This window comes from Elephantulus edwardii, unplaced genomic scaffold (assembly GCF_000299155.1).
Source record: "Elephantulus edwardii isolate Elephantulus edwardi_28Jun2011 unplaced genomic scaffold, EleEdw1.0 scaffold00002, whole genome shotgun sequence".
Classification (NCBI taxonomy): Eukaryota; Metazoa; Chordata; class Mammalia; order Macroscelidea; family Macroscelididae; genus Elephantulus; species Elephantulus edwardii.
The window spans coordinates 42,563,665-42,579,231 of NW_006399752.1; the positions used below are offsets into that span (position 1 = coordinate 42,563,665).

The window sequence follows — 15,567 nt, forward strand, 5'->3', positions numbered from 1 at the left end:
TGTGGGTTCTGTGGCAGCTCCTGCCCTGTGCCCACAAGGTTCATTCCCAGGCTGTGCTCTGGGAAGTTTGGGTTCAGTCCAGCTGCGATTCATCAGTGGGCACTAACTCAGAAAGGCAATCTGTAGTGTCCTTCTGCCTGCAGGTCTGGTCTCCAAAAGGTACCGAGTGGCCCCTACAAAATGTGTCCTTCACAGTGACCTTGTTCTCCGCTCAGGTCAACTACAGAGTTTGTGGGACCCAAGGTAACCTGAAAATGCACGATGCCCGCTGGAATTTCAAGATGGTGGCAACAGAGCCCTTTGGAGCCCGAGTTCTTCTAAGTGTGCCCACGGAGCTGTCCTTGGCTTGCTGTGACCATCTCTCATAGTCTGTCCAGACTTGGGGTGTTTCCTAGATGTAGGACTTCTGGTGCTAATACCAGCATGGTCTGGGCTCTGTGCCCACCCAGGGCACATGCTCTCACTGGCCCAGCCTCTAAGCGGTCCGTGCTGGTTCTATAACACTCGGCCTCTGTCACAGCTGGCTCCAAGCCCGGAAGGGCTGCCTGTTGTTGCAGGTCCACATTCTCAGGGGAGATCTGAAGAGATCTCCACATTTGGGAAAGCAACCCTTCTGCTGGACACTCTGCCACTTCCCCATCTCAGACATCTCGAAGGCAGAGTGTGCCAGGAGCCTGGCACCCTGAGTTTAAAAGAAAAACCCAAAAAACAAACAGAAAAATCAACCAAACAAAAAAACCTCACGGGGAAAGCATACTGAAGGATTCAGCTCTTTCTTCTACTCACTTTCCTGCTTCCCCAAAGCTCCCCTTGCCTGTACAGTGTGGGAGAAACCTGCATGAAATCCTCAGAAGCCCTCGAATTCTCCCCACTTCCCAGCCTAACCTCCAGACATCGAGGGAGACAGCCTCCTAGACAGATGCAACCAGGGACAAGAGGTAACACTCAGATGGAGCCGTGTGGCAACTGTTGCCTGTGTCAGTTCCCCAGGCACTGTCTGCTGTCATGCCTAATCCACAGCCAAATCAGTTAGCATGGACACAGCTCACTTGTGGGCACCTCGCCCATGTCAAGAGGAACTGCGCTCCATAATGTTTTCAATGGTGGATTTTTTTTATTTTGAAAATAGATCACCAAACCTTTCTTTTGCATCCCTACTGAGTGACATCCCACCAGCAACATTTTCAATTAGCAGGTGAATGTGTGAACCGTTCCCAGAGCCCCACACTCTGCTGCTGTTCCTGGACATTGGCTGAAAAGGAAGCACTGGGCTAGGCGATGTGGCAGGAGGGAGTGTCAGAGGACCGTGGGGGGCAAGGCCCACGACCCTCGTTTGGTGGAGACAGGTCAGGCCTGCTGGGGTTAAGCCACTTGGCTCATGTCTCACAGGCTCCTCAGTCTCCACGTGGCCCTAGCGGTGATGGTTAAGGTCATGTACCAGCCGGGCTGCCTTTGCCTCTCTGGTTCACCGTTACGATGGAGTCATTCTCACGATTCCTCTGATGAAATCATGCCCTGCTTGAAAAAGATAGTTGTTAGAATGTACTGTTAGTTGACTGCAGCTCATAGAGACCCTGTGAACAATAGATCTGAACCCTGCCCTATCCTGTGCCATCCTCACCACCTTTGACATACTTGAGCCCTGTTACACTCACCATGTCAGTCCATCCTGATGAAGATCTTCCTCTCTTACATTGACCCTCCACCTTCCCAAGCATCATGTCCTTCTCCAAGGACTGGCCCCTGCTAGTAATATGCCCAAAGTATGTGAGCTGAAGTTTCACCATCCTTGCTTCTAAGGAGCACCCTGGTTGCATGCCCCCCAAGTTAGACCTCTTTCTTCTCTTGGAAGTCCATGGGCTGTTCAGTACTCTTCTTCAACCCCACAAGTCAAAGGCATCACTTCTTCTTTTGTCACCATTAGTCATTGTCCAACTTTCAGATGCACAGCAGGCAACTGAGACGACCTTGGCTTGGTTCAGGCATACCTTAGTCTTCAAACTGATATCATTGCTCTTTAGTACTCAAGAGAGGTCCCTGACAGCAGATTTTTCTAATGAAACTCGTCTTTTGATTTCTTGACCACGGGTCCAAGGATGCCGATTGTGGATCCAAGTAAGATGAAAGTGTTGACAATTTCCATCTTTTCTCTATCTATCAGGATGTCCCATGTTGGCCCTGTGGTAAGGATTTTTGTTTTCCTGGAAAAGTAGGGGGTCAGTAAAAAAAGACCGCCAGGAAGATGGAATGAGACAATGACTGCAACAATGAACTTGAGCGTGGCAGAGAGTGTGAGGACTGCATGGGATACAGCAAGGTTCGACTCTAGTGTTCACTGGGTTTCTATGAGTCATGGTTGATTCAACAGCTCCTAGCAACAGCAGCACTCATTCCCCTGCTGGGAATTTGCTACAAGTGCACGGTCAGTGGAGGGAGAGTTTTAGTAGGGTGGGAAGGAAATCCTGCAGAATTGGCTTGCTTTTTGCGCCCTCTAGATGGTGCATCTGGCTCTTTATCTCTTTGGTTCTGCTGACTTTGGAGTCATCAGTGTCTGTGGCTATAAGCCATGGACTTGGTACTTATTGGCCTCTGGAAATGCATGAGCCACTTCCTTTATATAAAGATCTCAGTAGAGTTTTCAGTATATGCTCCTTGAAGGCAAGGCTTCTGAAGCCTCATCTGTCATATTTTGGACATGTTGCAAGGAGGGACCAGTCCTTGAAGAAGGACATCATGCCTGATAGGGTGGAGGGCAGGTGCAAGAGGGGAAGACCCTCTATGAGGTGGATTGATTCAGTGACTGGGGTAATTGGGATGGGTGTGTCAGAGGCAGTGCGATCGGCACAGGACAGAGCAGGGTATAGGGCTGTTGTACACAGGGTCGCTATGAGTCGCAAGCAACATGACAGCACATAACAACAACAACAATATAGATTTCAACATGGGTTGCACCTCTACATGGAGAAAACAAAATACTCACCACTGGACCAATAGGTGAAATCATGAAAAACAGAGAAAAGATTGACGTTGTCATTGATTTCATTTTACTTGGATCCATAATCAGCAACTAAAAAAAAAAATAAAAAGATGTGTTGCAATGGGCACATCTACTGTCACAGACCTCTTTAAAGTACTAATTAGAAAGCACTGATGTCATTTAAATGGCATAACCCAAGCCACAGTGTTCTTAATTGTTCTGTATGCCTGGGCAAACTGGACAATGAATAAGGAAGAATAACTCACCCCTCATTGCCATTGCGTCAGAACCTGCTCACAGCTGACCCTTCAGGAGGTTTTCAGAAGCTGCAAACCGCATGGCAAGAGATTTCCCATTTCTCTTCCACGGAACAGCTGGTAGATTTGAACCACCTGCCTTTGGGTTGTCAGTGCAACTCCTTACTCACTAGGCCACTTTGAATTGTGGGGCTGATGAAGTGCTGAATACCCCATGGACTGCGGAAAGGGCAAACAGTTCTGTCTTGGAGGGAACACAACCCAAGAACTCCATAGAGGCAGAGATGGTGAGACTTCGTTCTCATCTCCTTTGGGCATGCTGTCAGGAGGGTCCAGATCTTGGAAAAATACGTTAAGGAGGTAAGGCAGAGGATCGAGGAGAGGAAGACCATGAGCTGACACAATGACTTCAGCAATGAGCTTGAGCGTGGCTGAGATCATGAGGACAGCACAGGATAGGGCAAGGTTGTGATAGGGCTTCATAGGGTCACTGTGTGTCATTGTTGTTAAGGAGTTTTACTCTTTAATAACAACATACTCTAAAAACATCAAACAAGTCTAGAAACCAAGCTGTGAAATGAATTCAGATAAGCTTTAAGTGAGGACAGCTCCAGCCTGGTGCCCCTATCTCGTCTGTGCTGGGCTTATCTGCTCACTGTATCTCATTTTCTCCCACCTGTAAAGTGGGGACAGTAGGACCCACTCTGCGTTTCACTTGCTTTGCGAGTCATGAAGCACCAGGTGGATGAACAGGGGAATATTGGGACGCTCTCACCTCTGAGGCAAGGCTTGCAGAACCCTTGGCAGCTACTGGCCTTGCATCTCCAAGACAAAACACTCCTCACATCCTAGCTGGGTGGCAAGCAGGAAAGCGGTCCACCAAATGGTTTCTGGGGAACTTTACATTTTCCCTGTAATATTTCAAATGGTTTTCTTTTTATAAAGTATCACAAATGGGAATTCCCAGGAAAATGGACTGAATACTATTCAGACCCAAAAGTATTAATCAGATTGCAGAAATCTCCCATTTCTGCACAGTGCTTGTCTTGTAGAAGATTGGGAGCAAACAGCTGGTGGGCGGACCCGGAGGCTCAGTCACACCTGACACAGGTCAGATGTGTCCCCTTGCTATGCAGAGTGGACTGGCAGCAGCATCAGCGTCACCTGGAACGTGCTAGAATTACATCTAAGTGCCTGCCTCCTATCTGCTGAGCTAGTATCTGATCTGCGTTTTAAGTAGATGCTCTGGGGACACACGCCATCTTAGTTTGGGGGGCCACCAAGCCCAACCCAATGTGTGATGACAACCAAGACTTAGGACACGTTCACATGATGAAGAATTCCACCGAGACTTCCCCCCACCTCAATTTCCCACGATGGAGGAGCTGATGACATAGATCATATACCTGATGAGGAGGACGCTAACGTAATTTGCAGGCTCTGGTTAAAAAAATGTAAAGTCCTTTTAAGAAATCATGGAGACTAGGGAGCTCTAGTGGCCTAGTGGCAAGAAGCTGCACTGCAATCCCAGAGGTATGCGGTTCGAATCCACCAGATGCTCTGCTGGAGGAAGGGTAACCTTCTCCTATACCAGTCAGATCTGATTTGACGGTACACACACACACACACACACACACACACACACACACACAAAATAATAACAATATGTGTCAGAGAGTTGGACAGTGAACAGGGATGACAGAAAGAGAATTGATGCCTTTGAGCTGTGGTGCTGGAGAAGAGTGTTGAATATACCATGAACTGCTAGAAGACCAAACAGGTTTGTCCTGGAGAGGGTGAAGCCAGAACGCTCCTTGGAGTCAAGGATTCTGAAGCTTCGTCTGACATACTTTGGGCATGTTGCAAGGAGGGACTGGTCCTTGGAGAGGGACAGCATGTTTGGGAGAGTGGAGAGACGACACAGGAGAGAATACCCTCGAAGAGATGGATCGATTCTGTGACTGGAGCAGTGGGAATGAGTGTATTTGAGACGGCGAGGTTGGCACAGGATAGAATGGCATTTAGGGCTCTTGTACATAAGGTCGCTATGAGTCACAAGTGACTCGATGGCACATAACAACAACAATTTAAAAAAATCATGGAGCCTTTCAGCGTGGTAACAGCCAAACATTGGGGTCCCTCTGAATGCTGGGTGCTCACTGTTTGAACTCATCAATCAGCTGCTTTGAAAGATGATCAGTCTTTTCTTATACGTTTGGTGCCAAAAACCCAAAGTAAGGATTCTCTGAATCTGAACAGACTCAAGAAGAGTGGATCTGGTGTAAGTGTGTAAATAGCACATCTCCCATCTGCGAAACTGCCCTTGCTGCTGATGTTGGAAAGGCTGGGACCGTTCAGGATTCATTTACGTCATTAGTTACAAGACTTCTGTTTCATTATTCTCCATTGTCATTAAAAGGTTTAAGCCCTTCATTCTTTTTGACAGTCATACCCCCATCAAATATAAACAGAAATTCCTTGCAATGGTTATCAACCATTCTTTCCAGAAAATCTGATCCACACATGTTCATTAAAACAGTGGTAGCTACAGATTGTGAGAGATGAGTATGTGCTTGGTCATTTTATTGAGAACGCAAAGAATAGGATATATCGCATGATGACACAGACCGCGAGGTTCCTTATCAAGGTTTAGCTCGCGTGGCCTCGAGGGTTCTCTGCACGAGAAAAGCAAACTCATGCCAGCAGTCAGTAACCAAGAATATGAATTCATTCAAATTTCATGACAGTTTTATTAAACTAAGAATCTCATGTCACAGAGTGCAGGTCACAGTCATTGAAAAAATAAATAGCGGGAGAAATATATTATTTACATCATCTCAATCCACTGCTGTGCCACCTTGGTAGACAGACTCAATAAAGATGGCGCAGTCAGTCCAGCCAGAAATGTCTTAGGGTTGGGGGGTGGGGGGAGCTCAAGCAATGTGTAACAGCCCCCAGAGTTCTTGGTTTATTTTTTTTTGGGGGGGGTTTGAGTTATTTTTAAAGGAGTGTCGTTATGAACAGTAAAGTCTTTGATTCCGTGTACTTGATTCTTGGTAAGTCAGGGCTGGACCCTGGAAGACCCAGTGGCCTTTATGGAGACCAGGCGGCATCGTGGCCACGCCTGGCCTCTGCCAGTTCAGCCCACTCCTGGCAGCTCTAGACGTGCCCGTGGGCCTGGCCCCAACTGGCTGGCTGCCCTCTTTCCTCTCAAGGCGGTCAAGGCCCTCTTTGTGCTCATCCACCCACCTCTCCCTCTGCAGGCTGTCGCTGGATGGGACACTGAAAGGGGCCATCTGTGCTCAGGATTGCAGCCCCAGCCCCACAGCCCAGAGGCCCCTTGGCGGAGCCCAACCAAGAGGTGGCCAGAGGCCAAGTCTTAGCTGTGTTCACTGGATCCCCACACACCCAGGTCCAAGTTGCAAGGATGCAAAGTGAGGGAGTGGACAGCATAGGGTCTGTAGCTCAGAAGGACACAGAAAGACACCTCCAGAAAGTGAAGACTTAGCTATCGCAGGGACCAGAAGTGAAAAACCCCAAATACTAAACCACAGTATGTTCCGCCTTGTGCACGCCCCAGTCATCTCCAGGAGCAGGAAGGACTTTGTCCCTTCTATTGAAAGTGGACCTCATGTCCCCCTGGGATGAACTTGGGAATTCCTACTTTAGGGGTTCGGGGGGGGGAAGCAGCAGGGATGGTGCTGCTGAAACCTTCCTTTCATGCACAGAGGTTTACCAACCAGGAAACTAGATGCCAGAACTCTTGACAGCGTAAAAAAACCAACTTAAAAACTTGTTAGTTAGTGGGGGTGGGAGCCTGGGTGGGCTGCGGGCACATGCTCTAGGATAAAGGGTCCTCTGGCTCCATTCAGGGGGGGAGGCCTACTTGTAGGCTGCACAGCAGCAGCAGGTGGAACAGGCGTGGATCAGGTCACTGTGACTGTGAACTTGGTGAGAAGGAGTCAACCAAGACCCCGACTCCAGCAAGTGGAAAAATCACACCATGGAGGCTTCCAGTTTATAGAGACAACAGGGGGAGGGGCTTCCAACCTTGGGGTGCCCCACTGCCCCCAGCACTGACCTGGGAGTACCAGGCAGCTGACTGCTTCCTAGATCCAAAGAGAGATTCTTCTCTAGCCCCCACTGACCAAGAGGCAAGAGGAATAAATCCAGACTGCTTGGCACCAGTGCTGAGGCAGGGGTGGAAAACTCTAGGAATGTGGGAACAGAGGATATGAGAATGTGTCATTCAGCACAGCCACAGGCCCGGGACAGCACGTGGCCACGTACAGGGAAGAGTGAGACCAGAGTCATCTGTCACCGAAAAAGCAGTGTTGCTCCAAAGGGGTTCCTCGTGATGGATCAGTGCTCCTGGGGCTCTGGACCTGAGACAGAGCCTCTCTCTGACTCCAGGGAGGCATCCATGTCCTGCACGTGGACCGGCGTGGACACTCTCCCATCACTTACCAGGCCTGAAGCGACACAAACAAGTAGCGGCCTGATTTCATTCTTTATTACAAGCCCATCTAACGAAGGTTGCTAGGGGCCGGGCGGTGAGCCCTGACTCACAGCGACCTTGTGCACAACAGAACGAGTTGCTGCTTCCTGGTCCTGCAGCCCTCTCTCACATCACTGCTGTGTGGGAGGCCACTGCTGCGGCCGCCACGTCCTTCCATTTCTCTGAGGGTCTTCCTCTCCATTGCTGGCTGCCTGCTTTACTGGGCGTTGAGGACGCCCCTTTTCAGGGACTAGTTAGTTGATCACTTGTTTAAGTCTCAGCATCCTCACTTCCAAGAGCTTTCTGGCTGCACTTTTCCAGGATAGGTTGGTTGGTTTGCTCATTCTACCAACAGTTCATAACAGCACGTAAAACAATAAAAATAAAAATGCCATAAGAATCTGAATCCTCACTGCGTGCAAACGATTACTTGCTGGGCTTCCAGCAAGGGCTACAAGTGGGTGGGTGGCTCTAACCACCCAAGATGTGTCTGAAAGCAGGCTTAGTGGTCTGCCTTAGGTCAAAGCCACGGATTGTAGACATGGAGCACAGATCACCTTGTTGCCACTTCTGGTTACACGGGTGGAGTGTGTCCTCTGGGGAACAGCCCACGGCAGCAAGATGTACCCATGCCAGCTGCTGAAGGCAGGAGCGCTAAGTGAGGCCCAAAGGCTGTGTGTCCAGCCTACCCGGGGTCTCTGCCATGCAGCACAGGCCAAGGAAATACCCTGTCACTTTTGTTCTGCCTCGTGCTTGCGAAGACTTGCTGGACAGCCCAGAGGCCCCTTCCCACGCTCTGAGAAGACTGTGCAGTGGGGCTTCATCTGGAGGTTCTCCCAGGATCATATGCAGAGACCAGAAAAACTGGAAAGCAAGTGTCCATGCCTAGCTTGGGTGGGTGGAGGCTGGGGCGGCAGGTGGGGTGGGCGATGGTGCTCTGTCACCCAGAGCCCAAGTGCGGCAGTTTTATGGGCATTAAGGTAATGCTGAAGCTGTGGAGAGGTGGGCCAGCTCAGGTGCCCAGACACACAGGGAGATGACAAGTGGAGGCATCAGATGGACTGGGGAGGTTGACATGACAGAGGGGAGGTTTACATGACAGAGGGGTGGTTTACATGACAGAGGGGTGGCCTCAAGACTTACATCCTGCTTACACCAGCAAGCTGTTTATTTCAGACAACAGGCATTTGCAGGGAGTCTATCCCACCACTACAAGGGAACCATAAAAGCAAGGAGAGAGTGGGGTGGTGGGGAGAGGAGAGGGCCGACAGCCTCTTAGGGAAGCCCCTCTAGAAGATGTGGCTCCTCGAGTCAGCGCCAGCCCAAGGGGAAGGGCTCTGCCTAGTGGAAAGACTCCCAATGTGGAAACAGAACCCCAACTGTTGCCAAACCCCAGGTTGGCCAGCCCCTTTCACCCTCCACTGAAGAAGGTCCAGATAGCAGCTCCAGTCTCGTTCCAGGCACTGGGACTCACGCCAGCTTCCACCCAGGCAGAAGGATGGCCGCAGAAGCAGCATGGTTCTCTCCCAATGTCCATCCTGCCTCCATCCAGCCGTGTAAGGGAGGGGAGGGCTCAGGGTACAGGAAGGAGGGAGGGGAGGGCCCGGGGCACAGGGAGGAGGAAGGGGAGAATCTGGGGCACAGGGAGGAGGGAGAGGAGGTTTCAGGGTGCAGGGAGGAGGGAGAAGTGAGTGCAGGAAGGAGGTAAAGGAGGGCTTAGGGAGGAAGGAGAAGAGGGGAGGGCCTGGTGTGCAGAGATGAGGGCCCAGTGTGCAGGGAGAAGAGAGAGGTGGGTGCAGGGAGGAGGGAGAGGAGGGCACAGGGAGGAGGGAGAGGAAGTCTCAGGGCACAGGGAGGAAGGAGAAGAGGGTGCATGGAGGAGAGCGAGGACGACCCAGGGCACAGGGAGGAGGGAGAGGAAGGTTCAGGGCACAGAGAGGAGGGTGCATGGGGGAGGGAGAGGAGGGCTCAGGGCACAGGGAGGAGGGAGAGGAAGTCTCAGGGCACAGAGAGGAGGGAGAGGAGGGTGCATTGGGGAGGGAGAGGAGGGCTCAGGGCACAGGGAGGAAGGAGAGGAGGGTGCATGGAGGAGAGCGAGGACGACCCAGGGCACAGGGAGGAGGGAGAGGACAGTGCAATGAGGCTGTGAAGGTGACTGGCTCCTGTGCTGCTTCCCAGTGTGCAGGTCATCAGTAGAGAAGTTGGGGGTGGGAGGTGAGGACTATATGGGGGAGTCTCCTCCCCTGGACATGTGCACGCCCTTGGGTATGTTTGCAACCTCCCTGGTTTAACCTGGCCCTGTGTGGTGCAAACAGTCAAGAGCTTGGCTACTATCAGGAAGGTTGGTGGTTTAGAGGTATTCCAGAGACCCCCACCCCCCATCTCCCGCTCCTTGGCAGAATGGATCGATTTCCAAAAGCTCACGGCCAGCGAGAGGCCTGTAGAGCGCAGCTCTGCTCTGAAACACACGGGTTCACAGAGAGTTTCAATCCACCAGACAACAAACACCTAGTGTTCAGAGAGGGCCCAGGGAGCCCTGGTGGTGCAGGAGGTTACGGACTCTGCTACTAACAGCCAGTGGTCTGAGCCCAGCAGATTCTCCTCCGGAGAAAGAAGTGGCATCTGCTCTGCAAAGACCTCAACCCCGGGAAGCCTGGGGGCGGCTCCATCCCGGCTCTGGCTCCATCCAGCTGCTGTGAGGAGGCGGAGTGCCCTCAGCAAAACTTGGATCTGAGTTGTTTTTCTTTTGTATCCACGGGGAGGTTCTAGTCTGGAGACCCCAGAATAGAACTTGGAATTGGAATCAACTTGTTAACAGGTTTAGGTTTGAGGGTTGAATGCCTTGTCTGCTGCTCGAATCTTTAAAAGTAGGGGACTGACAGAAACAGATCATCATCAACATAAACCCCTCAGCTGTTGACTTAGTTTTGACCCCCAACAGCACTGAGGACAGAGCAGAACCGCTGCACAGAGGTTCCAAGGCTCTGTCATCATCAAGTAAGCTGCCCCATCATTTTTCTTGACATGGCTGGTGGATTTGAACCTCTGACCTTCTGATACTTTAACAACTGCACCATCAGAGCTCTTTAACAGTCCTAACAGGTGAGGCATAAGAACAGGTGTAAACTCACAAAAGCAGGGAGTCTGCAGGACAGGTAGCAATGCAGGTGTCAAGGTGGAGCCAGATGGGGGCCAGGAGACCTTGTGGGTGGGTTACAGAGGTTGGGGAAGGGGACAGAAGACCACAGGGCCAACACCACCTGTCCATGGTCCACAGGACCATTGGCCTCTCTTTGTAACTGACCCAGAACCTTCTCTAGGGCTGGGCCCTCCAGGAAGAACACGTCGCCCCCCCCCCCCCACCAGGGCTGGTAGGAGCACGTTCCAAGCCAGGAACAAATGGCATCCTCTGCGTACAGTCCTTCCAGTGTCTTTCCTGCCCCCAATCAGAAGAGTTAAATTTCTTTCTTTAATCGCTTAGCACTGTGGTGGAGTCATTACTCCATGCTAATTAGTCTGGGGATGAAGAGAAAAGGAAAGGATCCTCTGTTGTGATGGAAGCATTATTTTAAAACAAAGGTCTAATTAACGAAGCAGCTCTTTAAACTCCTGGTGGAGAAACAGTGAGTTAAAATAAGAGAATCTTCTCCACCAACAGGTGTCTAGAACGTGTCCTATGTAAAAGGCGCACAGATCCTTTAAGGAGATGAAATTGGCACATTCAAGTCAAGAGAACATGAGCTGAGAGGCGCACACTACACATTAAAAAAGGTCTGTTCTACTCTAACTGCAACGGCAGTGAACTCTATAACCACAAATGGATTGTGCGGAGGAAGAGGAAGGTAATTAGGATGTACTCTCTGAAGCTCTGTGACGTGCAGAGGACGGAACCCCAGGAGGGGAGTCAGGAGGAGCTGCGGGGCCTGTGCCTAGCAGCTATCTATGTTTTCTTTCTTTTTCCTGGGCGAAAATATGCAGCGACACTGGATAGGGACAAACATCAGGAAATGACCTGAGAATCTACGAGACAATGAAATAGTTAATGAGGTTTTGATGGAAAAATTAGAACCTAGTAGTACGGCCAAAACAAATGCCTGGCCCTGGTTGTGGAGTGGCTGAGCACTGGGCTAGGGCCCCAAAGGTTGGTGGTTTGAATCCACCCACCATTCCTCACAAAAACAAGGTGGCAGTGTGCAGCTTCGGGAACCACGTGGATCATTCTGCTCTGGCTGGTTGGTTACGGTCACAATCATCTCAGTGCCTATGGGGCTGGATGTTTTTAACTGTCTGAGAATGGCCAGCCCCTTCTGGGGCTGAGCTAAGAGGGAGAGGATTGGACGTGGCCTGTATTTGGCTACTTACTGGCCACTGACGCCGGATCACTTGGCCACTCAAGGGCAGAATTTTCTGTTAAATGGATAGAATAACTCTTATTTCCCTCACTGGTCAGTTTTGAGAATGAAAATTGGAACAGAAGGATCCTGAAACCTGGGTTTGCCTAGAAGACGGGGCAGAGAGGAAGAGAGGACCAGGCTAGCGACACGATTAGGGCACAGGGTGGTCCAAGGACTGAAACCTCTTGCATTTAAACGTTATACTGATGAGTCTATGGGCATCCCACTTAGCTCATGTTTTAAAATAATTTGTTGTCCCCACCATGAATTCCAATGAACTCATTATCTGCTGACTTGGAAACAACTCATAGCTGACCCTCCAGCAGGTTTTCAGAGACTGTAAATCACAGAGCTTGCACATGTTTATACCACAGGGATGCTGGTAGATTTGAACCACCTATCTTTGGGTTGGCAGTGCAACTCCTTACTCACTAGGCCACCAGAGCTCCCTCAGTATGTAGGGAGAGAAACAAAAGAGAAGCGTAACATGGTACAGCTACTAATACTGACATAGAACCAGAGTGGAAGCCCATAATAGGGCTCCCCAACTGAGGCCCATGCTAAAGGAACTTGAAGGACACACCATCAACTCCTCCTCCTTCAGAAACTCAGGAGGCCTTCAGGAGCAGGGTCACGGACATCATGACCCAGTCCTGCACCCCAAGAGGGACGAGCTCTTGGATTTTCACTCACATCAACACCTCCTTCCTCACACTGTGGGGGGAGCTTCCCATACATTCCTCTGTGCAAAATATCCCAAAAGTCAAAGTGCATCCCATCAGATTGATTTGTGTGCCATAGAAACATTAAAAAAATAAAAACAAAGCTCTCTAGAAAATTAATTGTGCTTTCTTTTCGGAAACCACAGATGATAGTCTCCGTTCATAAATCTCTTGAATACATATACATATATATATAGAGAGAGATATTTTTTGAGCTCCGAAGCAGGTGACAATGGTTTTAAGGTTTTCTCTATCTACTCTTTGAATCGGCCTCCTGTCCTCGGTCTCCCATGGGTAGCAAATGACAAAAGTTTAAGTGACAAAGCTGGAAAAAAATTCTAAGTTGCAGTTTGCATGCTTGCCATCAGCTAAACCAGAGAGTGAGTGATGGCTTTTCAGGAAATCTCTCATTTTGCTATTGAGCATTTCCTTACATGCATGGTCCAGTGGCCAGGGGGCGGGCTGGGAAAGTAAACAATGGGGTCTTTCAGCACGATGGTCTTTGAGAGAAGAGCATTAAGAAAGAAACGACAAATCCAAGCTGACAGCGCTCCGAAGACAGAAAAGTCTGGAATGTATAGTTGTAAACTACACTCCTTTTTACAAGTCCGTCTTTCACATTTATATGAGACCCCAAGCCAGGTGTTTCTCTTAGTGCCAAGTGCCAGAAGCTACACAGAGATTCCTTTTCTACAAGCATTGTTATGGACAGATTTGGTTCTCTTTGTGGTCCTGTGGGACAGAATGCTATTGTTTTCAAGTAAGATGATCGATATGATATTTTATTTGGAATATCTCATTGCTCATTCTCTGAATGCATCAATAAAAGTGTTTTAAAAAAAATTCTTCACTTGCCTTCTCTCTTCTGCTCCCAAAAGCAGGACCCATCCTTGCAACTCTTCGAGAAAAAGGGATGGAATGTTTTCCCACCACCTTCCTGAACCTGAAACGTGTGGAGGCCCTGCACCCCCAAAACCAGGCGGGCTTTTAGCAGGGGCTCTTGGTAAACATACGGGATCCATCAGGACCGAGCCTGGGCCGGGGCGGTTCTTGAGAACAATATTCCTCCTTTGCACTTTCCCCCGGAGACCTCAAGCTCACCAACTGCCCGCTTCCGAGGTGCAACAAGGGGGCCTTGGACTCTAGTAGGAGAGGAGACGGCTAGCTGGCAGCTCAGGCTCTGAAGCCACGCAAGTCAGCGCCCCGAATCTCGCCTCTAGGGGTGGGATTCCAGGGAGGTGGGGGACACCAGCGGTCCTGCCCACGAGCAGACACAGACCGTGGTAGCTCATCCTTCCAGCAGCCGGAAGCACAGCAGGGAAGGCTGGTGGGAGGGACAGCGAAGAGGCCGCCAGCGTCTGGAGACCACCCTGGGGCGGCGGCTCAGCCTTAGTCGTCTTCCCGACACATAGGCAGGTTGACGAAGGTGAAGACGTTGAACTCGATCATGATGGAGAAGCACAGGAAGATGGCATAGAGGACCAGCACGTAGATGCCCAGCTTCCGGTCTAGTCTCCACTTGTTCAGATGGATGCCGAGGACCTGGGAAGAGAGGGCAGTGCTGGGCTTGGGGGCTGTTCCAGGTGGATCTGTGTCTCCCTCCATGGCCCCTGCCCCTGTGTGTAGATAATACACACAGCCTGAGAGACTGGGATAAAATGTGGAACAAAATTGAAAATCATAAACAAAAAAGAAAAGTTGAAAAGATCAGACTTCTTGATTTGATAGACTAGTGGAATCTCCCAAGGCCCTTCAGTCAGCCTTCATGCCTGGAATGGAAACTGACCCACAATCCAACTCCCTGTCAAACAACAGCTTATAAGGTGATCAATAACACCAGAGAAGAGCATGCTCCTCAGATCTGGTTGATCAAAACGGAGCATGTGAACAGGGAGGAAGCTGAGGAGGCTGGAAGGAACAAGAAAGAAGAGTGGAAATGGGAAATCCAGGGAGGAAATGGGGAAAGTGCTGTTACAATACAAGGATTAACATCATCGTGAGACTAAAATGTGCTTTAACTGTTGAACAGAAAACCAATCTGCTTTGCCAACTTTCATGCAAGTCATGACCAAGTTAAAAAGAACCACTAATCTCTATGTTGTGACAGTTGTGTGTGATCCCACTTGGAAACAGGGCTTTCTTCCTTATGTCCACGAGGTCCTGGGTTCTAAGCCTCATGACAGCTCAAATGTCAGGATGGACAGAGACACAGAGATGAGAAGAACGGAAGGAGAAGAGGTGCCCCAGGAAGATCTTGAGGAACTGTGGACCACAGGGTCTACAGAGGCTGAGATGAGAACCCCCAGCACCTCCCGAGAGCTGGTGTCCTACCAGACTTCTAGCCACCTGAGTGATCCAAAGATGGATTATGTTCTTCAAAGCCCCTCAGTGTGGTATCTGTACCACAGCAGCATGAGGACACTAAGATGGGACAAAGAAATAACTAAGGGGTTTTTGAAAACATGTAACTGCTACACCTGCACTTGGAATCTCAGAACTTTCTGCAAAGTGTGGACAGAGCAGGAAGGGGTGGTGCCAGCCTCACCTTGAGTGTATGCAGAGGGAGCCCGGAGCTCTGGGCCTCAGGGCCAGCCTGGCTGGCTGGAGAGGTGGGGGGTCTGTCTGGACCATGTATGTAATGCATAGGCGGCCTCAGTGACAGCCTGGCTGGCTGGGGGGCTCTGGACTGTGGATCTGATGCATAGGGGACCTCAGGGCC

At 50.2% G+C, this 15,567-nt stretch overlaps 1 protein-coding gene across 2 annotated transcripts in view; it reads right to left on the minus strand.

The window, feature by feature from the left end:
- Positions 1–14,214: 14,214 nt before the first annotated feature.
- SLC24A4 (solute carrier family 24 (sodium/potassium/calcium exchanger), member 4) overlaps positions 14,215–15,567 on the minus strand; it is a 232,186-nt gene continuing 230,833 nt past the window's right edge. The window contains exon 17 of one of the 2 annotated variants that reach the window (XM_006879111.1): positions 14,215–14,390. In XM_006879111.1, the coding sequence (XP_006879173.1) occupies positions 14,238–14,390 (153 nt within the window). In that variant the 3' untranslated portion in view covers positions 14,215–14,237. The remainder of the gene's footprint in view (positions 14,391–15,567) is intronic. The other variant, XM_006879112.1, reaches the window with a different exon arrangement.